This window comes from Sparus aurata, chromosome 15, assembly GCF_900880675.1.
Source record: "Sparus aurata chromosome 15, fSpaAur1.1, whole genome shotgun sequence".
Classification (NCBI taxonomy): Eukaryota; Metazoa; Chordata; class Actinopteri; order Spariformes; family Sparidae; genus Sparus; species Sparus aurata.
This window is the reverse complement of record NC_044201.1, coordinates 13746514-13769034: the sequence shown is the minus strand read 5'-3', so window position 1 is coordinate 13769034 and position 22521 is coordinate 13746514. Positions and strand designations below refer to the sequence as shown.

General features: G+C 43.8%; 1 protein-coding gene across 8 annotated transcripts in view; it reads left to right on the top strand.

Annotated features, from left to right (window-relative positions):
• Window positions 1-6276, top strand: part of LOC115596462 (signal-induced proliferation-associated 1-like protein 2) — a 90247-nt gene extending 83971 nt beyond the window's left edge. For 7 of the 8 annotated variants that reach the window (XM_030441597.1, XM_030441598.1, XM_030441593.1 and 4 more), the window contains 4 exons: window positions 1428-1559; window positions 3849-3966; window positions 5041-5119; window positions 5546-6276. In XM_030441597.1, the coding sequence (XP_030297457.1) occupies window positions 1428-1559; window positions 3849-3966; window positions 5041-5119; window positions 5546-5692 (476 nt within the window). In that variant the 3' untranslated portion in view covers window positions 5693-6276. The remainder of the gene's footprint in view (window positions 1-1427; window positions 1560-3848; window positions 3967-5040; window positions 5120-5545) is intronic. The other variant, XM_030441600.1, reaches the window with a different exon arrangement.
• The last annotated feature ends 16245 nt before the right edge of the window (window positions 6277-22521 follow it).

The following is a 22521-nucleotide window of genomic DNA, read 5'->3' as shown; positions in this document are numbered from 1 at the left end:
CCTTTTCCAAAAGAGGAACTAAAAAACAATGAAAACATAAAAAAACCATCAAAACAACAACTAACGTTAGTGTTGGTATCAGCCCATAATTTCACAATCAGTGTCCTCCTACCAAGGATGCTGCAGAGAAGCTGCTTCAAGAGAAACAAACAGAGGTATTTTAATAAGGCAGAGCACAGATCTGAGACAGGAAGACTGATGTAGACTTTCTCTGCATGTTGCTTTTGGATTATCATTCCAATTCTCTGGCCCCAGATAAGAGCTAGGATACAGCTCCTTGTTTGAAGAGCCACTTGCATCCTACCGATATCATTAGCACGACTGGTACACACTCCAGCAACTAATTGGAACTGGGTGAGGCGGCACGCGACTTGCAAAGAGACCTGCCGCTCCGTCTGCATTAAGCAGACACCTGTCACTGCTGGCTAGTGTTCCCCCTCTCTACTGTTGGCCCAGCATCCTCTGAATATGTATCAGCAATGAGAGGTGTGATGTGTCCTGCCTGCGCCGCTGCAGGTCCTTAAGATCTGCGACATGAACATGCCTATTTTCCCATCAGGAGTGTCACAGTGTCTGTCATACATTATATTTCATTCACTCATGAGTCCCTGCCTGCCTTCCCTCTCTGTCCCTCCTGTCTCATTTCCATACTGCTTCTCATCCGTCTCCGGCTGCCGTCGCTAGATGGAAAATGGCTTTTGGAAAGATGTTTCTCTCTTAAGCCTCTTCTGGCTGTCAACCTGATGGATCCCGATTGTTTTGAAGGATAGTCGAGAACACGGGCTCCCTCTTTCCCTTACTGAAACAGTCCAATTTGGTAAACAGCGGCTCACTCGAGCGCCGTGACGCTCCGGTAAATTGAAAGGAGAGCGTCTGCATCACCTCGAGCTCTCGTCGTCTCTTCTCTGCTACTCCACTCATGCTTTTCTAAATGCCTCTCTGCAGAATGGGAGCTTGTTTATTGCGTTCCAAGTCTTTCAGGGCTAACAGGGAGGGAGGGTGGTAGAGACAGAGGGGGAGGGAAAGGAGATATTGATTGAAACATGAAGACATTCACTTAGACAAGTCGTTTATCGCCCCACAGACAGCGCCTTGCGAGTACTATGCAGAGACGCTGGTGTGCCGTCACAGAAATCAAAACTTTTCTTTTCAAAGTTAAATTGTTTGCGACCTTTAAGAGGATTTATTATTCCGGTGCGTCCAGATTAGAAGCGGACTCAAGGTGTTTTGATGAGCAGTGACTGGCCCTTTTATTCAGCGATGACTAGTTGGAATAAAACCCCTGCCTCCCTCCCTCCTCTACGCCCCTCCATCCCTCTCCCAACCCTTCTTGTCTGCTCTGATGCAAACTGATGAGCGACTCAGAGATTAGCTCTAAACTCAGGCCGGGCCTAGACACTGATCTGAGTGCCTGCCTGTCTCTACAGATGAGTTTTGGTTCTCTGATGGCTCCTTGGCGGACAGGTCCAAGTTCAGCGACCCGGGCCTCATGCCCCTCCCAGACACTGCCTCGGGCCTGGACTGGTCCCACCTGGTTGACGCAGCACGAGCCTTCGAAGGTAACCAGCCTGGTTGAAGCTGCTGGCACCTCGTGTAACCCCCTCCCCCTTATTGCTGCTTAGTGTGTGTGTGTGTGTTCTGTGTGTGTGCGTCTTTAATCTGCAAGTGCTAGCTGGCTTGATTGTGCAGGTTTGTGTGCGCTTTGTTTATGTGTGTCCTCTAGCGTCTCCTAAGTGCTCTACGAGGCGACTTGTGGGAATCCTTTTGCTTTTTGCGCCTCCGCTCTGAGCCCAATCGTGATTCCCATCAAGCACCCTAAACTTGGAAAGATGAGCCATCATTTGTCAGCACGGACATGGAGCCAATTTCTAAGTCGTCACTTCAGGGAGAGTTCTTCTTTTTTACTGTTAAGCTCCGAGGTTGATAGTTTGGGGATAATCGCAGCTCTTCTGCTGGCCTTTTCTCCATTAAGTCTGAATTTGGTCCACTCGAAGAATTTTTCTGCTAGAACAAGATGAGTCATCTGACTGAAAGTGGCAGATTCTCTCCTTAGAAACAGCAATCATCGTATGTAAGGCGGACCTTGTAAATGGCTGCTTTAGAGTGTTTGTGGTCTTTGACGAGTCATTTAGGAATCGAGTAGGACTGAAATCTGTCTGCTCACTCAGTCACGGCATGTTTTCAGTTTATAAGCATTTGAATGTCTCCACTTCATGGTCAGCATCATCACTTCTGCTCATTTCTTCAAGTTTAAGTACTTTTTCGATCGCGCTCATGCCACTGTGTTCCCCATTTGTCACGGAAAACGCGAACATGCCACGAGCTTCGTTTCCACTTGAACTACATCTGACCCTGAGACCACTGAAGAGGCAACATAGCATGTGACTATTCATTTGTCATAATTAATGTATCCTCTGTAGAGTTCCCTTCTTTGATGCATTTCCTGCTGCATAGCCCGCAGTGTATCATTTAAGGAGAGTGGAATCAGTGGAGATGATGCAGAGTCTGACTGGCAGCAAGAAGGGGTTTGTCACGGTAGCCCGGCTGGCCCAGAAAAACACTATGTAAACTGGAGGTTTGTTGCTGAGCAGAAAGTCGCTCCAGGCTGCCATTGTGGTCCATATATGTTCAACCAGCTCTGGTTCAAGCCGGGGAAGAAAGTTTGCCAGAGATGTAAAGCATTTATAGCATTCATAACCTTGCGGATCCTACCAGGCTGCTCCAATTCATATTGCAGAGAGACGGTTTGGATTGCAGCATCCGTAAACACATCCTGGCCTCCTGACTTGTGGAGTTGAAGCAGATGGAATTAAAATAGGATTTAGAGAATTTCACCAACAAAAGGCTTTTGGTGCAATCACTGAAAGCTGTCTTTGTCAACTATGTAATGTGTTTTTTATTATTCCATCACCAATAAATACGCCGCTGTTTGTTTACTCCTGGATTGTCATGTTTTCAGTTCAGCGTAATCTCTTTGATTTTCAACCATTTGTCCGCTAAATCTGGACACGGGGTCACGTAAAAATGACAAGCCGCTTTTCCACGCCTGTCACTGCTTTCCTAGAAGTCTTTAATCTTTCTGATGCAGCCATCGAAATACGAGGAAAATGTTCATTCATATGTAAATTAAGAGCTCGGTCTCCCTTTCCTGCCTCGTCTGAACAACCAACTCCAGGCTCCATCAGCTTTTGTCTTGGAGTGGATTAGCTTTCATTTGGGGGTCTAAATTAATGGAAGGGTTTCCTTAATCTCTTCTATGAATATGCAGATCCCTCTATCTTTAGTCTCAGACCAAGGGCTTGAGAGAGACAGAGTGGCTTCTAAAGAAGAAGAGCATTACGCCTCAAAACTAAGCAGTCCCCAAGTGTAACATGCCAAGTTTGGGTTTTCCATGGGGCTTTGAGCAAGCTTAAGGGCCTGATATGGTAAAACAAGCATGACTGGAGCCTTACAGCTCTGTGGGATCCAGCCCATTATGTGGCAAACAGCTGTCAGAGGAAGCTCAGAGGGGCGAGGGCACTCGAGCAACGCCCAAGGGACTCACTCTATCTGTGATAGTCTAGAAATGCTCTGTTTACCACCTCGTTCCTTATTGTCCAGATATAGATCTCTCCGTACAGCAGGACCTCATTTGGTGGCTTTGCAACAGCACTTACACTAGAATCACTCATTCATCCAGAGCATGAATGAATCGCCTCATCCCGTCAGGAGTGTGTGCATGCGAATGTGTTGTTCTGCTCTATTTTTCGTTGCATGCTGACACCAAGAAATGCGTTGCTGAACTCATTTCCTGTTTTTGGATGTTAAGGCCAGCTTATGACCTGTTACGTGACCTGTTCTGTCTCCAGACCAGCGCGTGGCATCATTCTGCACCATGACAGACATGCAGCGGGCAGAGGCTCTGCAGATCTCCAGAGAGCTGACCAGACGAGTGGTGGAGGCAGAGGGAGCAGCGCTGGAAGCAGAGTACGCCTAACCGACACACACACAAGCACAATGCTCCCGTAGCCAGTGAATTATTGAGCGCTAGCTTGAATCCGGCTCGGAGCAGTGATTGTCCGATCATAGCTTAGCAACCATAACTAGGCACAGCAGGCCTGTCAAGCTTTGGATTTTTTCACATGATGAAGCGATGTGCAAGAGGCTGTAATAAGACCAACACTCAGTATCTCAAGAGTTTGTAGTGTGGTTATCTTTTTATAACCTCTGCAAAAACCCAAAACTCAAGAGTGAAAATATAATTGCTTTGATTTGTGTTTATCTGCTTTAAAGCAACATGATCGTTGACGAGCACCAACAGTAACAGAGTGTTTTTTTCAAAGACAAGGGTCATATTATTAGCCAACGACTGTATATATTTTTTTCGGGTTACAGGGACTGCTAACAAATGTGTCCCCGACTGAAACATCCACTGATAGATAGCCAATGTTTTTAGTTTTAAGTAACGGTGGCGTCTCTATTATGCCCTTTATGTGGTTTGTAAAAGTTTACACATAACATTCCACCCCGCCCTGTGTTAGATAGTGTTACATTTGCCAGATTCATCAGTTGTTTCTGAGCTTTTTTCTCTGATAACATTGAAACATGTTGTTTGAAAGTACGAACATTGAAGCATAAATTTAACCACTGTGTTGCTTGTCCAAAAATTAGGCCAAGGGCTATTTAGTTCTACACCGCAATACACAAACAAGGCTGTTCCTATATTTGTACCTCCCCTTGGATGAATAGAGGAGCTGCAGCAATGGACAGCATGAAAAAAACATGTTTTTTGAGCATTAGACCATGTAAACATTTTCCTGTAGACACCAAAAATAAAAATACGGGACCTTTAAACCCATTTCACAGGCTTGTCAATTTAAAACATACCAAATTATATCATAAAAAGTCAGCTGGATACTTAGATTTCCACTTATTGACGTTAGCAAGTTAGCATTAGCTCACGCTAGCTAGCTACTTAGTTGGCTAGCTGAGGACAATAAAAATGTGATAAACGAGTCTTTCTTGAGTTGTAACAACATTGTATTCTGTGTCCCCCAACAGCAGCGCCCCCTCCACCCTGACTGGCAAAGTCAACCAGTTGGAGGTGATCCTCAGGCAGCTGCAGCATGACCTCAGAAAGGTGAGTCCACATTTATCAAACCAACGTCTTGATTAACATTTCGTCACCTTTCCGCTTTCTTTTTTACATGTCAGCAAACAGTCTGTGCCACTCAACCGGGGAGGATAGACATTGAGTAATGTGTGCCCCCGAGGTCTGTGTAATACAAACTCGTCCACTTAATTCAATATCCTGCTTCCTTTTCCGTATTGTTTCACAGCCCAACATTTCCACCACGACCGCTAATGTGCTTAAAATGGAGAGAGGAAATGCACTTTTATCAGCAGAGGAAAAAAAGCTTAATGCCTCCCATTTACACAGTGCTGACGAAAGACGGATGTTCTTGTAATAGCGGGGCTTTTATCAACCTCTTTTGCATCCATTTATTTTTGCCTCATGTCCTGGTGTTGATTGTGTGTGTGCGTGTGTGTGTGTTTGTGTGCGCAGGAGAAAGAGGATAAGGCGATGCTGCAGGAGGAGGTGCAGCACCTGAGACAGGACAACATGCGACTGCAGGAGGAGAGCCAGACGGCAGCGGCTCAGCTCAGGAAGTTTACAGAGTGGTTCTTTCACACCATTGACAAGAAACCCTGAGAGAGAGGCCGAGAGACCTGCAGGAAGAGAGAGCGAGAAAGCGCAAGATGGCCTTCACTCCTCCTGGGCACCCACTCAACTCCTACTTAAGACTCCCAGATGATCCACAGGCAAACAAACTTTCAAACAAACCATTACCGGCCCCCAGTGTAATCAAGACTCTTTAAAAAGCCCCTGCTTAGGAGACTGTAGTGCAGCCCTGTGTGGAATTAAAACCCCAATCTGGACCTTATTCTTGGGAACCTCTTCTGTCTGAAGTGCTGGGCTGTTTCTGACGTTAACGTTCTCTCCATCCCGGCGAACGAGCCTCTTGGGAAACTTCCTCATCTCCGGTGTTGGAGAGGAATCAAGAAAGGCACCCCCCTGGGGGGCCCCGCCAGAGTCCCTGGGATCTTCTTACAGTAGTGGAATGTAAAGCTCATTTACTGTAGTCAGCATATAATCTACCTACGTATGTCCCGTCAGTCTACTGTACTGTATACTCAGCTTTACTGTATCATACTGCGCACACTGTCACACAGCTGTTTCTGTGCCGGCCTTCATGGACACAGGAGAGAGGAGAGGAGGGTGAGGGTGAGGGTGAGGCCGGGAGGGGAGGGGAGGGGAGGGGAGGGGAGGGGAGGGGTGGGGAGCAGAGGAATGTACTGGACATAATGAAGTGGTACTTACTGTCTGCTTGCACCAAGAGGAATCCACATGTGGTGGTCTTGAAACGTAACAGAGGAGAGGGGAAAATGAATGTAGCTCAACTGAGACCCTTTTATTTCGGGATTCCCAAAGCCACAAAAGGTTTCAAAGTTTGATGTTTCTGGGCCATTTTTCTTTGATTTTCTTTTTCAACGAATTCCACTTTTTTTTTTTTTTGGTTTCCTCAGTGTTGTAACGTAGGGTCACATGGCAGTAATTTTGATGTTTTAAAGGTGCTTTCCCTACACACGTTTGTCAGTAGTTTCCATTCACTGTCACAATGTCCTAGCAATAACAAAGTGGTAGTTACGAAACTGTGTTTAAAAAGTGAAGAAAAAAAACCCCAACAAAAAACAAAAAAAGTTAGCACAAACGTGAAGAGTTCCTGTCGAGAAGCAGTCGTACTTGACATGTATTTATAAAACAGGAAGAGACTGTGCCTAAAACTCTCGGTTGTAAATGGATTGTTTCTCTTTGCTTTTAATTCTCTTTTATAAACACATGCCTTGTCTGTGGCTCACTGATATGAAATTGTGTGTATGAATGTGTGTGCGTGGGTGTGTGTAGTTTATCACAGCAAAACGTGTTCTTATGCAGTGGTTTCTAGAGCATTAGAGTAAGCGCCAGTGAACCACACTTACAATGCCAAATGTGTTTATTTCTGTACATATCTGCCACAGAAGTGTCTTGTATTTAACACTATTATTTAAGCTTATTTAACCTAAAGTTGTTTATTTTATTAAGGGGTATTTGTTTTTGTTTTTTTGTTTTTTTTTCTGCACTATGGAGAGATAAAGCTCTGTGTATGTTGTAAAGTGTGTAGCTTGCCAGGGCAAAAAAAACAAACAAACTATATATTTAAATATATAAATGATGATTTTGGAGATTCCAACATTTGGATGCTGCTAGATTACAGTTTGCTGGTTTGTATGCTTTTAAAAATGTCTCTCTCCGGAAACTGTCTCATCCCTGGTGGGACACTGGTTGCTTTATTTGTTTTTGTTCAATTTTTTGTTTTGTTTTTTTAATAAATGTAGTTGTAAAAATATTTTTTTTTGTGTGTGTTTCTTCAATTTTGTCTATTGTGACAGTTCACTCCAAAATCAAAATGTGAGTTTTGGAGACATCAGCTGTAGAGACGTCTGCCTTCACTCACATATAATGGAAGTAGATGGCACTTGAGTTAAAGACCCTCAACAACAATGGCTCTTTCAAGAGTTACACAGACCATGTTGTGAGCAGTTTAATGTAGGAACTATTTTCTTTCCATAGCGTGCATCTACTCATTGATCAGAGGTTAGCTAATGAAGCTAGCTAAGCCAGACAGCCTTTAATGTTTACATCCCACACTGTCAGAAGCACAAGCCTCTTGTCCAAGAGTTGACGTGTGCTTCCTCAGCGTTGTTCGGTAGAAAGAAAATTGTTTGTCCGCAAAACTGCTCGTGTCAAACTTTCAGATGTGTTTTTACAAGTCAGGTGCCGTCTTGTTACGTTGTATTTGAGAAAGGGGAGACATGTCTAAGGCTGATATCTCTAAAACGTAACATCTTGCATGAAACAATGTCGACGGATTATCAGAACTACAGGTAAGAGATAATATCTGTTTAAGTTTGGAGTGAACTGTCCCTTTAGTTTAACAGCTGTTTAGCAAATTAAAACCAGATGATGTGAAAGAACAGATTCATTTTTTCAATTACGTCTTGAGTATATATTTTTGGAAGAATTACGGAAACAAGGTATAACATGTTAACTGGTGAGTTTAAAGGGGCTGTTCGGTTAGCTTAATGCTGCGCCAAACAGAGTTTGTTTTAGCTTTATGTTGTTCATGAAGACAAGAGAGTGGTATCAATCTTCACGTCCAACTTCAGACCGGTGGGTAAGGGTTAGGGTCGGTGTCTCAAAGTCAGTCTTTTGAGTGTGGAAAAGCTATGATTTGGACTCCATTAATAGCATTTTAAATACAATAAATACACGAGACACACCAAAGGGATACAAGTGAAAAAAAACAGGAGGAGAAGGATGAGAGCTCTTGGAATGATACAGAAATGAAGATGCACTGTCAGCTACAGTAAATGTGCTCATCAGCCAACAGATGCGTCGCCCCGGCTCCGACGACACAAAGAGCTCATCTCGGACACGAACATTTGTCGGTCTCCTGCAGGTAAAAACAAAAGATAACAAGCTTTTCTATGACGATTTTTCATCCTCTGTTTTGTAAACAGCAGGTGTGCCACGACTTTTTCGAATGGAAACATGAAACCATAATGTGTTTGTGACTTGATTCCCTGTGAGTCGGTGTGCTTTAAATAAATGACAGATGCTGCTTTCACCGCAGGGACGGCAAAGGACTTGCTGAATAATTAATCATAAGCCTTTTTGGGTGCGGAGAGAAAAACAATTAAATTTGTTTGCTACTTCCTGCATAAACCTCCAGCCCAGCTGCTGGAGTGTGGTCCCATCTATCATGTCCTCTAGGGGCTGGTGGGTGCAGCTGCATTGAACTAGAGCTGGGCTGGCTGTGTCTTATTTGGATACATGTTTGTACCCACTGGACTCACCTTGGAGGGATTTGGACCCAGCTGCAGTTGAAATGTTTTTCGTTTTTTGCTCATCCTCTGTCAGCAACTATCAATTTTTAAGTAGCTTCATCCAACTCTGTCCACCGAGTGATCCCGGGAGGTCACATCCCCCCATCAGCCCGCCCTGACCTCTCCATCAGGCCTGGATGGTCGTGTGCGGATGAGCTCCGGGTTTGTTGCAGGACCAGCGTGCAGTCAGATAAGATGGTTAATCTACATGTGTGCGCGCGTTGCCAGGACAGCAGATGGGAGCTAATGCTGGCATGAGGCGAAAGTGTTGCCTGTTTGGGATGGAGGGAGGATTCCAGGGTGTGTTGTGGAGGGTGGGATCATGGAGGCGACCCACTGAAGAGAGCTGCCAAACGCCTTTGGAGAAACATCCATGGACGGGGGGGGGGGGGAATGATATACAAGCTGCAGAAAAAAGGATCAATCTCATGCTTTAATGACATGCTGGCACTTTATCAGCCTTGCAAAATATGCTGACAAGCAGTAAAGTTAGATCCCAATCCAATAGGTTGAAAATCTACTCTAACCAGATGGAGGAGCTTACAGTCAGGCCCACAGTATTGATTTCTGATATTTGACTGTGTCAGCAGTTCAAAGAATAAATGGAAGAATTTCTCCTCTGCTCAGGACTGACAGTCGTCCGCTCTGCAACGCTCCACAGATTTGGTGCTCATCACACATAATAGCATGTGACTGGGACACAGTTGTCCTGCTTCCACGGTCCCACAGCAGATGCTCCCCTGCTGTGGGTGCCACCCTGGTCAGGATCATGTTACCCAGAATAGGGTTCAGCGTGCCCGGAGCACAGCTGGCACGGCTCAGAGAGGGGGGGGGGCGACTGAGTGTGTAGGTCAACCTTGCAGAATATCACATATCAATATCAGTTTCAGCTTGGATTAATGCAAAAAAAATTCAACTCTAGGATTGGAGGGAATTATTCATAAATATCAGGAATTCTGTCTTTGCATTATTCAGAGTGGATGCTGTATGTGATTTGAACATATATTCCACTTTTACCAGAAAGTTACATGGTGTGAATCGCACTCAGGAGGATGGGCGCAAAAAGAAGAAAAAATCCAATAGTCTCGCCCTTCGGTCTTACAGACAGTTAGGAAATCTCAATTGTGTTGTGTGCCTGCGAGGCGTAACGGCAGGATTAGCTCCCTCACCTGGGCTGCTTATCTGCGCAGCTCATCTCTCCTCGGCAGGCGCTTTGAAATTCCCTCTCACTCACTGGGGAGCCACATCTCACACACAACACAAAAGAAAGAAAAAGGAGAGGAAGAAGGGAGGTGGAGGTGGAGGGGAGGCGAGGGGGCCAGCAGACAGCCATCTCTCTCCCGCATCTGCCTCCCAGGTCCCCACGGGCCGTCACCGCCTGTCAGTCAAGTCACAGGTGACCACCGTCTGGCCCCGGACCTACTGAAGGGCGACATTTTATAAGCCACTTGCCTGACTGCCTGGCCTCAATAGAGATCAGAAAGGGTAAGAAAGGAAAAATCATTCTCCAGAAAGGTCAGCGCTGGCAGAAAAAACTCGAAATCTAACACATCAAAACCTCGGAGAACCTCGTGTGTCGCAGGTGTGTGAGGGGATAAAAAGACAGGCTCATGTCTTGCATTCTGGTTTCACCGACAAATTAGATAAAGAGACAGGAACAAATAGATAAGAAGGGGCTGCTCAATTATCTCTATTGGCCTAGATGTCCTTGTCTGTTGTCCTTGTCGGCCTCTGAGCAGCAGCCAGTTCTGCCATCGATTCTTAATCGGCGTTCTTCTAGTGCAAACAGCGCCGGCTGCGAGGAGGCAGGTGAGCCAGAGGTGGGTGGTAGTTAGACCCAGATCTACGCTGACTCTTTCCTTTTTTTCTTTTTTTCTATTTAAGATATTGATTATGCAAAGTTGCCTTAGTCTGGCCTGGCCTGCGTTGCTGAGTGGAGGGGTTGTTCCAGAGGGTCATGGGAATATTGATGTCCGGAGGGTGAATGGTATGTGTGAGAGTGGGGGGGCGTAGAATAGCGAAATAACAAACAACCCCCACCGACCCATCATCAGCAATGAAAGCTTAACTGGAGAAGCAATCGATCTTCGGCGTGAGAGAGGAGCTGCAGAGACACTGGAAGGTCAAACACAAAAATGCGCCCAAGCCTTTTTGTCGAAGGCGCAGCGAGCTCAGGAATGAGCAAGGCCATTTAACTCCGACCTGTTAAATGTAGAGCGCGCTGCGTCCAAGAAATAGGAGCAGACCTGTCTTTATGTGAAGGCGTGGATTGTTGAAATCTGCTTCTTGCCCGATGTTGGTGATGTCACTCTCATCATTCTAAGGGGTTTTGTGTTTGAGTTGTGTATTTGCATTATCCCACATTTCTTTAAACAAAGAGAGATCCTATCAGCAAATATTTCATACGCCGTGTTTGAGCTTTCTCTACAGAAAAAGAAAAAAACTGCTACAAGCTCTTGAGACATGACTGAATATTTGATTGATGCACACAGGACTACTTAGTCCAGGTCACCCAGTCTTCCTGGACGTTCCATACCTCAACACGAAGCCAGGTTTTTCCATCTTATCCTCGGGGTTCTTATACTGTATATCTGAAAGAGCAGATGTCACTGCTTTGAACCGTGGAACAGATGTGGGAGTGTAATAAATGTCACATCAGGAGGTCAGTTCCTCACAGTGAGTCCATCATCCCTTTTTTCCATACATTAGATAATATCACACAATGCCAGGAGTTTACAGCCGCACTAGCAGCGCTGTGAGGCTGCACTCAGACACAGTGCTGTGTCTGAGTGCAGCCTCACAGAGCTCCCGGTGCAGGAGTGCAGAGTGCAATAATCCTGTATTTATGAAGGTTTTAATGTTCTGTTAGTGCTGTTGAATTGCATTCAATTATACAGAGCGGTTTTCGTAACTGATACACTGTCTACCGTAACCGATGTAAGTGGTGTGGACAGAATATTGAAGACACCTCTCGTCACAGAACACCTTGACTGAATTCAGAAACATGGAAACTATAGATCACATGAACTCGTCAGTTGCCTTAAAGACGCGTTAGAAAAGCAGTGGTTTGGGCAATGGTTTTGCTGGCAACGCTTCCCTGCGATGCATCTTGTTGTGATTTGTGGCCCTTAAATCCTTATAGATCAATACCTCACCGAAAACCATTTCAATTAATATTTAACATTGTAAACTTCATTAATGTAAACTGTTTTGTTCTGAATAGACTGCATTAGCTTTGGTTTGGTGTTCTTGATAAACTGCGTGCAGCGTGTTCCATGTTCACAATCTTACTTTAGCCTGTTAGCGTTTTGCTAATTAGCAACAGACAAAAATAAGAGTTGGGGTTGATGGAGATACCAAATTAAATGTTTTAAAGTGTTGGACAAAGTTTGATTAGATGAAAAGTCACCAGCACCAAAGTTGTTGTCCTGAGGGGACCATGAGCGTCTGTTTCAAACTTGACACCACGATATGACTGGGAAGCTTTGACCTGCTGGTGGCGCCGGGTCACCAAACTAATTAGGTTTTATCCTCCAAAGATCACAACAATTTGTGCAACATTTTAACGAAATCCACCAAATCACTGGTGAAGTATTTCAGTCTAGAGCACATTGTGAACAGATCTACTGTACCAACTAGTGGCTTAAAGATGACCTTTGAACCAGACAGCTGACAGTGTTCACAGTATATGAAATATGCCTGGATCAGTATTTATATCACACTTTATCTTCTGGGCCTCACCTGAGGGATCTCTGTACAGCTCTGTCTCCTCACAGCCTCTCACGGAGAAGTGAACCGGGGATTAGCGCCTCGTGCTTCACATGCCAGATGGTGACATTTATGTCTTTATTCAGCGTGTCAACAAAAGTAATAAACGTTAATCTACGAAGCCTAGTAAAACATAAAAACCAGAAGATTTTGATTTGTGATTTTAATTAGCCTGCTTGACGGCAGGACTTTATGTTCGCCAGGAGCAATGAGGCAAACACGGAATATTGGTATTTTCCTGAATAGTTCATTAACCGGTTCAATAAGTACAAATTAATGTGCACTTCTTCCTCTGCCGATGACAGCTCAGTGTTTGTGATGTGGGAACAAAGCTCCGCCGTTACACCCCATCACGATGATGGATCAGTTTGGCTCAGATTACTTAACTGAATTTGCCAATAAAAATAACAAACTTCTTGACGTTCCCATTCAAGAAGTGCACAGTCACAGTCTTTATAACTTTACTAGCGTAATTTCTGGACCTGTTCGCCTGCAGAGCGTTTGTTCATCAGTTCTCCATCAGATAAAGACGTGAGCGAAAATTAATCTCCATCTGGACATCATGTTGAGGTTGACCTCTGACTCCAGTCATTATTTTCTGTCGATCGCTTAAGCAGTCGATAATATACAACACACTAAGGTTGAATGTATTTGCATAAAACCGCCAATCTCAAGATGAACGACCTTTAATCTCAGAAAACAAACTGCTCCAATCCTCAGACGAGCTCTCTCTTGTGTTATTTACTTACTCCCTTCCTCACGACTTATTTGTCTTTGCTCCCCGGTGCGACATAACACGACAACAAGCACCAAGTCCTCGCTGCCATGCCGGTGTAATTTATGTGTGTAATAACAACAAGTGCAGAGCTCTGGTGATCTATATTTGTAAGACAAGAGCCAGCTTTCATCGCGCCAGCTCCCAGAGGTACAAGAGATTCTCGCCTCTCCGCCAATTTTACTATACCTCCATTTAACATGCCGCCCACCTCCTCCACCTCGCACGCCCTTCCTGCCTTGCTGCAGATCACTGTGCTTCAGAGAACGTGTCAAACTTCGGAGGTCACTCAGTTAACGTTTCTGTTGTATCTGCACACAACTGGTAGAACTATTTTTATTACAGAAATCAAAATATTTGATTTGCTTTACTAAAACTATGCAAGAGATCACTCAGCAGTTCTGATCACCAGCTTTATGGCTGACATTAACATGTTTTTTTTTGTTTTTGTTTTTTTTGCCATGCTAACAATGTCTGAGTGACTTTGATCAGGACAGAAAAATCTAAACCATTATTAGATGGACTGTCATGACATTTTTGTACAGACATTCACTTCTACCTCACACAGATTAATTGTAATCAAAAAACAAACTGGGAGAAACCCTGTGCACAGCAGTGCTCCTCCTCTGTGTGCAGCCGCTACAGGGCAAATCACAGTGGATCTAAATTGATCCATTGTTACCGATTTTTTTTTTATGTAACTGACAATAAAATACAGAGTCAATCGTATCCTGGTGTGTTCTGGAATATTGATTTTTTTTGAGTACTACTGCACGAATTGGAATTACTTTGGTTCCTATATCTGCCATCATCAGGTCAACATTTCTATTCGTCAAATGCTTTTGTTTACAATGCAATCCCATCAACGCTGATCATAACTGTGTCAGTCCTTGTTGTCGCTCCAGTCTTCTTAGCTGTGGCTAGGTTTAGAGCTAATAAGGGACTGTTAGCATGCTAACACACTGAATCACACTTGTGAACATGAACATGCTGAATATCATACCTGCTGAGCATACAGCATATAAGCATTGTTAAAGTGAGGATGTTAGCATGCTAGCAGTAGCGTTTAGCTCATCGCTGCAGGTTGTTCTTTATTGCACAGAATGTGTAAAACTTTGGAGAACATCTGGAGAAAGTATTTGTTTGCCCTGCTTTTTGAATAAAGGACCCTAAATAGGTCATGTGCTATCAAGGCAGTGAAATAACATAACAAACAACTTTCCAGCTGGATGGCCTGCTGCCCACATGTTGCCTCAAAACAGACTATTTGATGCTTTGTGGTTGTAAGACAAAGCTTTTGCATGAAGATTCAAAGCCTGTGAGATAACATGATTCATGGAGAGAGGGAGCTGAGGATGGAGACTGAGGGGTTCTTTTTCCCCTCTCATGCTCAGCTTATCACCAAAGCCAGGTAACAATCTGCCTCCTACCACTGCATTCCTCTGTGAAAAGGCATCTCGTCTGGGTATTCCGCAGCTGAATGTTCCGCAGAACAGAAACACATTCAGACAGAAAAAGAAAGGCTCCACGTGATTCACTTTTTTAATAGTGGCACCTGCCTTTCCCAAGCTCGCGGTTGCTGTAATTGTGCCCTCTCTCATGCAGTCTCTAATCATCAGCCTCTATCTGCACACCATGTGACGGCGCAAATGGGCCAGCGAGAAAGAGTGACATTAAGTGCAAGTGCAAGCCTTGTGGCGGCGGCCCGTTTTGTCCGCGAGCAGCTGGAGGAGCTCAAAGCCACAACATCTGCAAGGAGCGAGGTCAGGTTTCCATCACACCACCCACAATGCAGAGCTGCGTGTTGTTGGAGTCATGGAGGGCCGAAAGGCTGAAAAATAACAGGCCAGACGGGCAGCGAGCCAAAGTTATCGGGTTTATGTTGATCCCCGACCAAACCGTGGCTGTATGCATTGTTGCACACTACAGTTTGCATTTCAGATTACTTTTGAGTTTGCATGTTTGACATGTTTTTGCTGAATGTGTGAGATGACTCGCCTGGGCTGACAGCCAGAAACGTCTGTGCGTGCGTGCACAACTCATCACACTGTTTGCCGTCAACCGTCTTCCTGTCAATCTACTCTGGTGTATTGTGCAGCGACAGCAAACACAGACGACGAGCAAACAGTGCAGACTGGCACCTTACAGGCTGATTTAATGTGTTTTTTGCCCAGCTCTGAGAATAAATGAGAAAAGTGTGCTGAATATTTATATTTTTATGGCAGGTTCTACATATATATATATATATATATATATGTATATATATACAATGTCTCCCATGGCCCTGTAGAGATTGCTCTGGTTGAGCCAAGATTCAACTTCCAGGAACATTCTGTCACCTCAATTTATTCCAAGATTGCTGTAAATATTTTCACTCTGGGAGCAGTGGCAGTCATGCTCTCTATATCCACACTTTTAATACTGGAAAACAACTTTAAACGGCTTGCAGATAAAAACACTGCATCCAAAGTACTCTGAACTTTTAGTCCCAGGAACTACTTTACCAGGAATTTAGAGGTTATTTTGTAACAGTTCCAGCTGTTTGAGACTTGCTATTTTTCGGTGTTTGGGCTGATTTTCCCTCAGGACTGATTGTAGGGGATTCAGATCACCTTCGCACAGGGTGGGGAGACTGACTCCTGATTGAGGAGTGGAAGCAGCTTGGGGGCGTTTCCCTCCCAGCCAATCATGGCGTGACGACACCCTTTTCGTGAAGGCTTAAGAGAGGTGGAGAATGGCACACAGGTGGCTGTCACCCTCATTCTGAACCTGTCCCTGACCCACCGAGAATCTTGTTCCCCTTAGATTATCCGCCAGAAACTTTGATCTGTTTAGGACCTGTTGAGTTTTCTTGGCTGCCCCACATCATTTGTACTGAGGCCCTATACACCTTCAGTTTTTACATTTTATTTCCCTGGGGCTTGTAGGAGGCATTTGTTTGTTATTCATTGTCACGTTCCGATGTGACAACACAAATTCACCTAAGTCGGAAGAACGACTTCCCGACTCAGGAGGTGGGACCAATCCGATGAGCAAGTAAATGCAGCACTCGACTCGGCCCATGTGGTGGTTATATTTTACCTACGACACATCTATTAAAACCTCCTTAATTGTCCTCTGCAGCTAAAACAAGGGCATCAAGTTCATTCACTTCATCTTTCTAGGTCAGGCTGTCGTTCACTACTTTGCATTTCTGGGTCCAATTAATTTTGTGGTGTGTTTCCAAGAGGAACTGACAGAGTATTTCAGCGATGTAAAACATCAACTGTAGCCTCAGTGGACTGGAGTGCAATGCAGCAGCAACACTCTTCTGTTTGTACTTAAAACCACGACTGTTTCTTGATCTGAAAACCTCAATGGCCCTCCTCTGTCCCCCGAACAGCTCTGCTGTTGTCACTGCTAACACTTTTCACCTAATATGTCTGCTGATGAATGAATAAACACTCCACTTTTCGGGGGGGTTGGGGGACAGGCACTCTGGAATAAGGAAGCGAGTTCACAAATTAAAACAATTCATGATTTGTACATGACAGATACTTGATTAATCCTTCAGGTCTTTGCCGTTCAGTTTGCCCGTGTTTAAGTCAGAAAAACAAACAATGACCAACACAATACAGAAGATCTACATTCAGTCTCAGTTTGTTGAGAGTCAGAGGATCTGTCACCCTGGGCAGATAGAGATGTAAACACACCATGTGCAAAAATAAACATTAGTCTTCTTTAGATTAGCTAGAGCAAACAAAAGGTGACATATCCTCCAACCGCTCTGTGCTCTAGTAGCACTTTGCTTGCCAGGCACTGTCAGGCATCGCAGCATTATAAAGGGATGAAGCCAGACTTAAAGTCTGGCTGTTGATGGGAACAAACATCCGCCCTGCTCCTCGTACGCTTCACACCAAACACACAACACAGGATCTAATGAACCACCATCTGGCGCTACAGCAGACCTGGGCGCCTGCCCTGCATGGGCAACTCACAGAAACAAGTTCCCAAGTGGCTTCACCACCGTCATACGAACTCACAATGGAAATGTGGGTTGGGCTTTAAATGCTGGCATCCAGAGGAGGCTGACAGAGATGCGTTCAATATTGTTGTAATGTACGAATTAGTATCAAGTTGTTTGTCTGGGAGCTGAAACATCAGCAGTGTTTTGTTAGCTGCTGTTTCTAATCAAGAGCTCACATTTGTCCGTGTGTCAGCATTGTGTTAACATGTTTATGGTGCTGCTAAGTGCTCATTTATTCCATTTGGCTATATAAAAAAAGGGCAGGTAATGGTAATGCGTGCTTGCGCTGTAATAAAAGAGCTGAAATGAATTTCTCTGCGTGCATAAAGGCAGAGCGATGAGAGATCACGATACGGTGGCTGAAGGTTTTGCGCATACAATGGGTCTAATTCAGCACACAAAGGCGGCACACTGTGTAGAGGAGATGTGAGCGATAGCAGAAATGAATAGCAATTGAAAGGTGTGAATGGCATCTCTCATTGAAAGCAAACACGCAGAGAGGCAAATAATCTTCTGATCCAGGCTGTTCATGCTTGTTTTAGTTGGACTTTCACACTGCCTCCATGTGAGAGCGAGCTGTCAGCTGCAGTATTACTGCAGTGGGAGTTTTTTGTCATGGCAGAATGGAGAGGTCTCTTTTTGTCTACCTACCCCGCTGCCAGGGCGCAAACGAACTCTCTCCTCCGATATGGGGTATGCTGTCGCCCTCCAGGCTCAGCTGATGCTGGGTTTCCACGGCGACGGAGGCGTGAAACGCACCCGGTAGCCAAGCTGTACAATATGAGTGGCCATTCGGTTTGGTTTTCTTTGTCTTCTGTCCTTTCAGGCAGGCATGTCTGGCGAGCAGCGCCATACAAATCAATACAGGCTGGCACACACATACATGTGAAAATTCCTACATGCTGCTGCTCAGCCTCCAGAGCTCCTCCGGCTGTTTGGAATTTTTTTTGAGAGGCAAGATGGGAAGGTGAAGGGTCATCAGCAACAGGGATCGAAAAGTTTGCTGCAGCCACTCAGAGTACAAGCTTAAAAATCAATTATCAAAATATATATATAACCCTCATACTGTACGTGCTATTGGAAGAAATGTGTCGTTTTTTTCAGATTTTCCCTTCACTGTTGAAGCACTGAAAGCTTTTTGAGGAGGAGCATTATTATAGTGTTATCATACCAACGATTTCCATAATTGTTCGGATTGTAAGACTTACATGAAATGATCCCATAGTTATTGTTGAGGATAGCAGAATAATGATCTCTGTGGTAAAAAATCTATCTATCTCTCTATCTCTTTATCTCTCTATCTCTTTATCTCTCACCAGTGATGAATGTAACAAAGTATCTTTACTCAAGTACTGGGCTTAAGAAATTGTGAGCTTCTTGTACCTTACTTTCCTTTACTTACTTTACTACTTTACTTCTGCTCCACTCCGATTGGAAGCAAATATTTAGCTTTTCTTTTTTTTTTTTTTAATTACTGCACTACAATTCTTTTGATTACTTTAGTGACTAGTCACTTTGTATATGATGTAGATGTTGGGGAACCCTTCGAAGGGGCAGCCGAGGCCCAAAGAGAGGGCTAAAAAGCAGCCCTCCTGCTGATCAGACTCTGCCACGAGGCGGAGCAAGGTGACCCTGGGGCTCCAGGTCAGGAGACACAGAGCGAGAAAACAGACAAGTCTCACTGCGGGGGGCTCTCGTATTCAATCCAGTGAGCTGGTTGCCAATCCAGCACCACAGGTAAAAAAATAAGGAACGACAGAGACAAGGAGAACACACAAACTGATACAGATACAGAAATGACTGTTTAACATGTTTTGGTCTCATCCCTTCATAAAGATAAGAGAGAAGGGGATATGGTGATCCTTGACTGTCCTATTAACAGATGCAAAATGAATAGCTGTTTCCTAGCATCCCTAATCATAACACACAAGGGGGATGGACATGAATATTATAGACCCAAATCTAGAAGAACTGAGGTATGGATTCCTCCAGGTTATCCAACTGAAGAGGGGTTAACTGATGACGAAGACGTGTAAGGTGTGGTTAGTTGAAATGACACACACAGACTAAGAAAGTCACTGTGTGATATCATTCTCTATTTTTTCTTAATTCATATTACTACGACAATTTCTATTTTATGGTTAAAATAATTTTAATACAATTTCATTTAAAAAATTTGATATTCAGTAATTTACTAATAATTTGTTCAGATGTTTATAACTATACTTTTACAATTGTTGTTTATTAATTTCTTAAAATAAAATGTTAAGGCAAATTGTGATGAATAAGATCAATTCAGGGAATTACAGCAGAAGACAACATCATGCTACCTTGAGATCGTGTTAGTAACCTCTCCAAAGGTAGTGGCCCCCTCTACATGTGCAAAACACAGGGGCTGAAGAGAAGTGAGTCTGCATCCCTGCATCTATTTTAGTCTGATAAATTGAATAATATGCCTTAAGAAACCTAGATGATTACGATGTGTTGATCTATTGTATTAATCCATGTTTACCTAAGAATCAAATATATGCAGTGTTTTATATGATCCTTTTAGATGGGGTCTACATTTTTTAAATATACCACAATTTCTGTATGCTGAACTGTATAAAGATGTAAAAGTATAATGATTTTGTGTATAATATGAGTGTAAGTGCCTACCGGTGTTCCTGTCAAGCCTTCCCGAACCTTAATTTAACTTTGGTAAGATTAGTGTTGATCTCACAGTCAAAAAGGGGGGATCTGTTGGGGAAGAAATATGATCTTTCCAGGACATTGTGTCTCCATACAATAGGAGGTCATACTTGTCTTGTACAGACGTTAAAGTCTGGATTATGATAGTGATGATTGCTCTATGAGCAATCTTCTTATCGTCTCTGCAACCTAGATACTCAAAGCTACTATAGATATGGCTACAGAACAGATGTCTGACAAACCAAGCTAAGCTAACTGTTTGCTTAAACCTCGTAAGGAGGGCCTCTATATATCTATGTTAGCGGACTTAGTGTCTCTGACCTATTTAACCTCTTTGTGTTCTGGCTAGAGGGGAGAGCCTCTGCATCACCCCCCTTGCTGTGAAATTAAACAGATAACCGTGTATGGAAGCACTGCCTCCTGAAGCTATAAGATATAATTTGGACACTTGAGAATGCTCGTTAGGATTGTCATGGCAACACTCTGAGAAGACAGACAACATGTTATGATGCTCCTCCATGATCATGCTTTAAAAACTCAACGTAAGCATTCGGTCTCTGATTTTATCGGCAGTCAGATAAAAAAGACTGTTTCTGATAAATTTGGGATATTGAAACCTATAGTTGGTTAGGCAAATGAATAGTTTAGACATATATGTAAAAAGATGTATCATGGACCTTTTTACTTTTAATACATTTAATATCAGATACTTAGCGACTTTTACACAAGTACTATTCCTACGAGTGACTTTCATTCGAACCAGAGTAATATTTTAACACGCTTCCTTTACTTCTGCTCAAGTATGCCTTTTGGCTTTTTTTTTACAGCTCTGTCAATCATCTCACATTATATCTGCTACGAATAACAGATTAAATATACAATAAAAGAAAGTTCACTATCACGAGGCCTCTCTTTGCCGCTAAACCAACTGTAAAACCGTGAGCCCTGTACCAACAAACAGAAGTCTCTCCTTGTTGACGCTCTGCTGCCTGGGTGTGTGACTGTTTTCCTTTTCAAACCACCGGCTCAGCAGTAACTCTAATGAACTGCTTATTGTCTTTGTGTAAGAGCCTGCTGCTGATTAAATGTGGTCATGGTTACTTGAGTTGTCTTGACTTCTTGGTCTTTGCCAGCTGCTTTTCACTGCGTCTGAGCCCTTCCACACAGACCTATTAGTGAATTCTTCTGCGGGCTTAACGTCACTTCTGAGCAGTGGGTGTAGACGTAATTGCTCATATTTGGGCAGTTTTCCAAATATTTGAGTTAAAAAAAAAAAAGAGTGTGGGCCAAACAGCTTTGCCAGGATAATCCTGATTTAATTTCAGTCGGCTGATTAACATTATATCTTGCTATCTGTTTGCTGGAGGCTTCTCATGGGGGCTCTGTTACATTTCAAGTATGGGCGAAGGTAAGAGAATTAGCCTGCATTACTGTGTAACTGATCTGATTTCGAGTGGGAAACTCTCTTCCTCAAACCTCTCACATCAAGGCAAATGGAGCGGTCTGAAAACAGTGTGGTCATTGCTTTATTGTACTTGTCTCTACAGTTCACTATGAAGAGATAAAGCAGATTAAAGTTACACGGAAAGTTAAATTCTTTGGGTTGGTTTGCTGAAAGACATCAGAGCTTTGAGGTCATTTCTATATTAGAGGCAAAGGCGCCAAACTTAAAAGGTATGTCATACAGTATGTGGGCTAACAGCTGCTTAAAGGAGAACTTCGGTCGATTTAAACATGCCGCTTCATTGCTCAAGCTACCCTTGACTAGCCAGTACCGAAGACGCGAACAAATTTGGTCCAGCCATTACAGAGCTCCGTGAACGGAGATGTAGCATTGAACGCTAACAGCATGGGGTCAGAACTTCACACTGTGTTTTAACCGTCTTAACATGCTCCACATCTCACACCAGAAGTTATGCAACATCAGCAGACACCTTAGCACACAGCACTGTAGCGTGTATGACTCAAACTGAATAAAAAAGTAGTTAAAACAGTGTGTTTGTGCAAGGAGCTACTTACCTGTTTGTTGACATCCGTGTGTTCCGGTAGCTAGAACAAACCAGTCAATCCGTCGAGCGTGCACTTACTCCCTCACGGGCGGAGACGGAAACGTATTCCAGCATTTTCGTGTTTATGTTCATAATGTACATGTCCATGTTACAGCCTGTCATGAGCCATGAGCCTTACAATAGCCTGTTTAGCCTGTTAAGTGCACACTCGATGGATATGCTAGTTTGGTCTAGCTACCGGAACACACGGATGTCAACAAACAGGTAAGTAGCTCCTTGCACAAACACACTATTTTAACTACTTT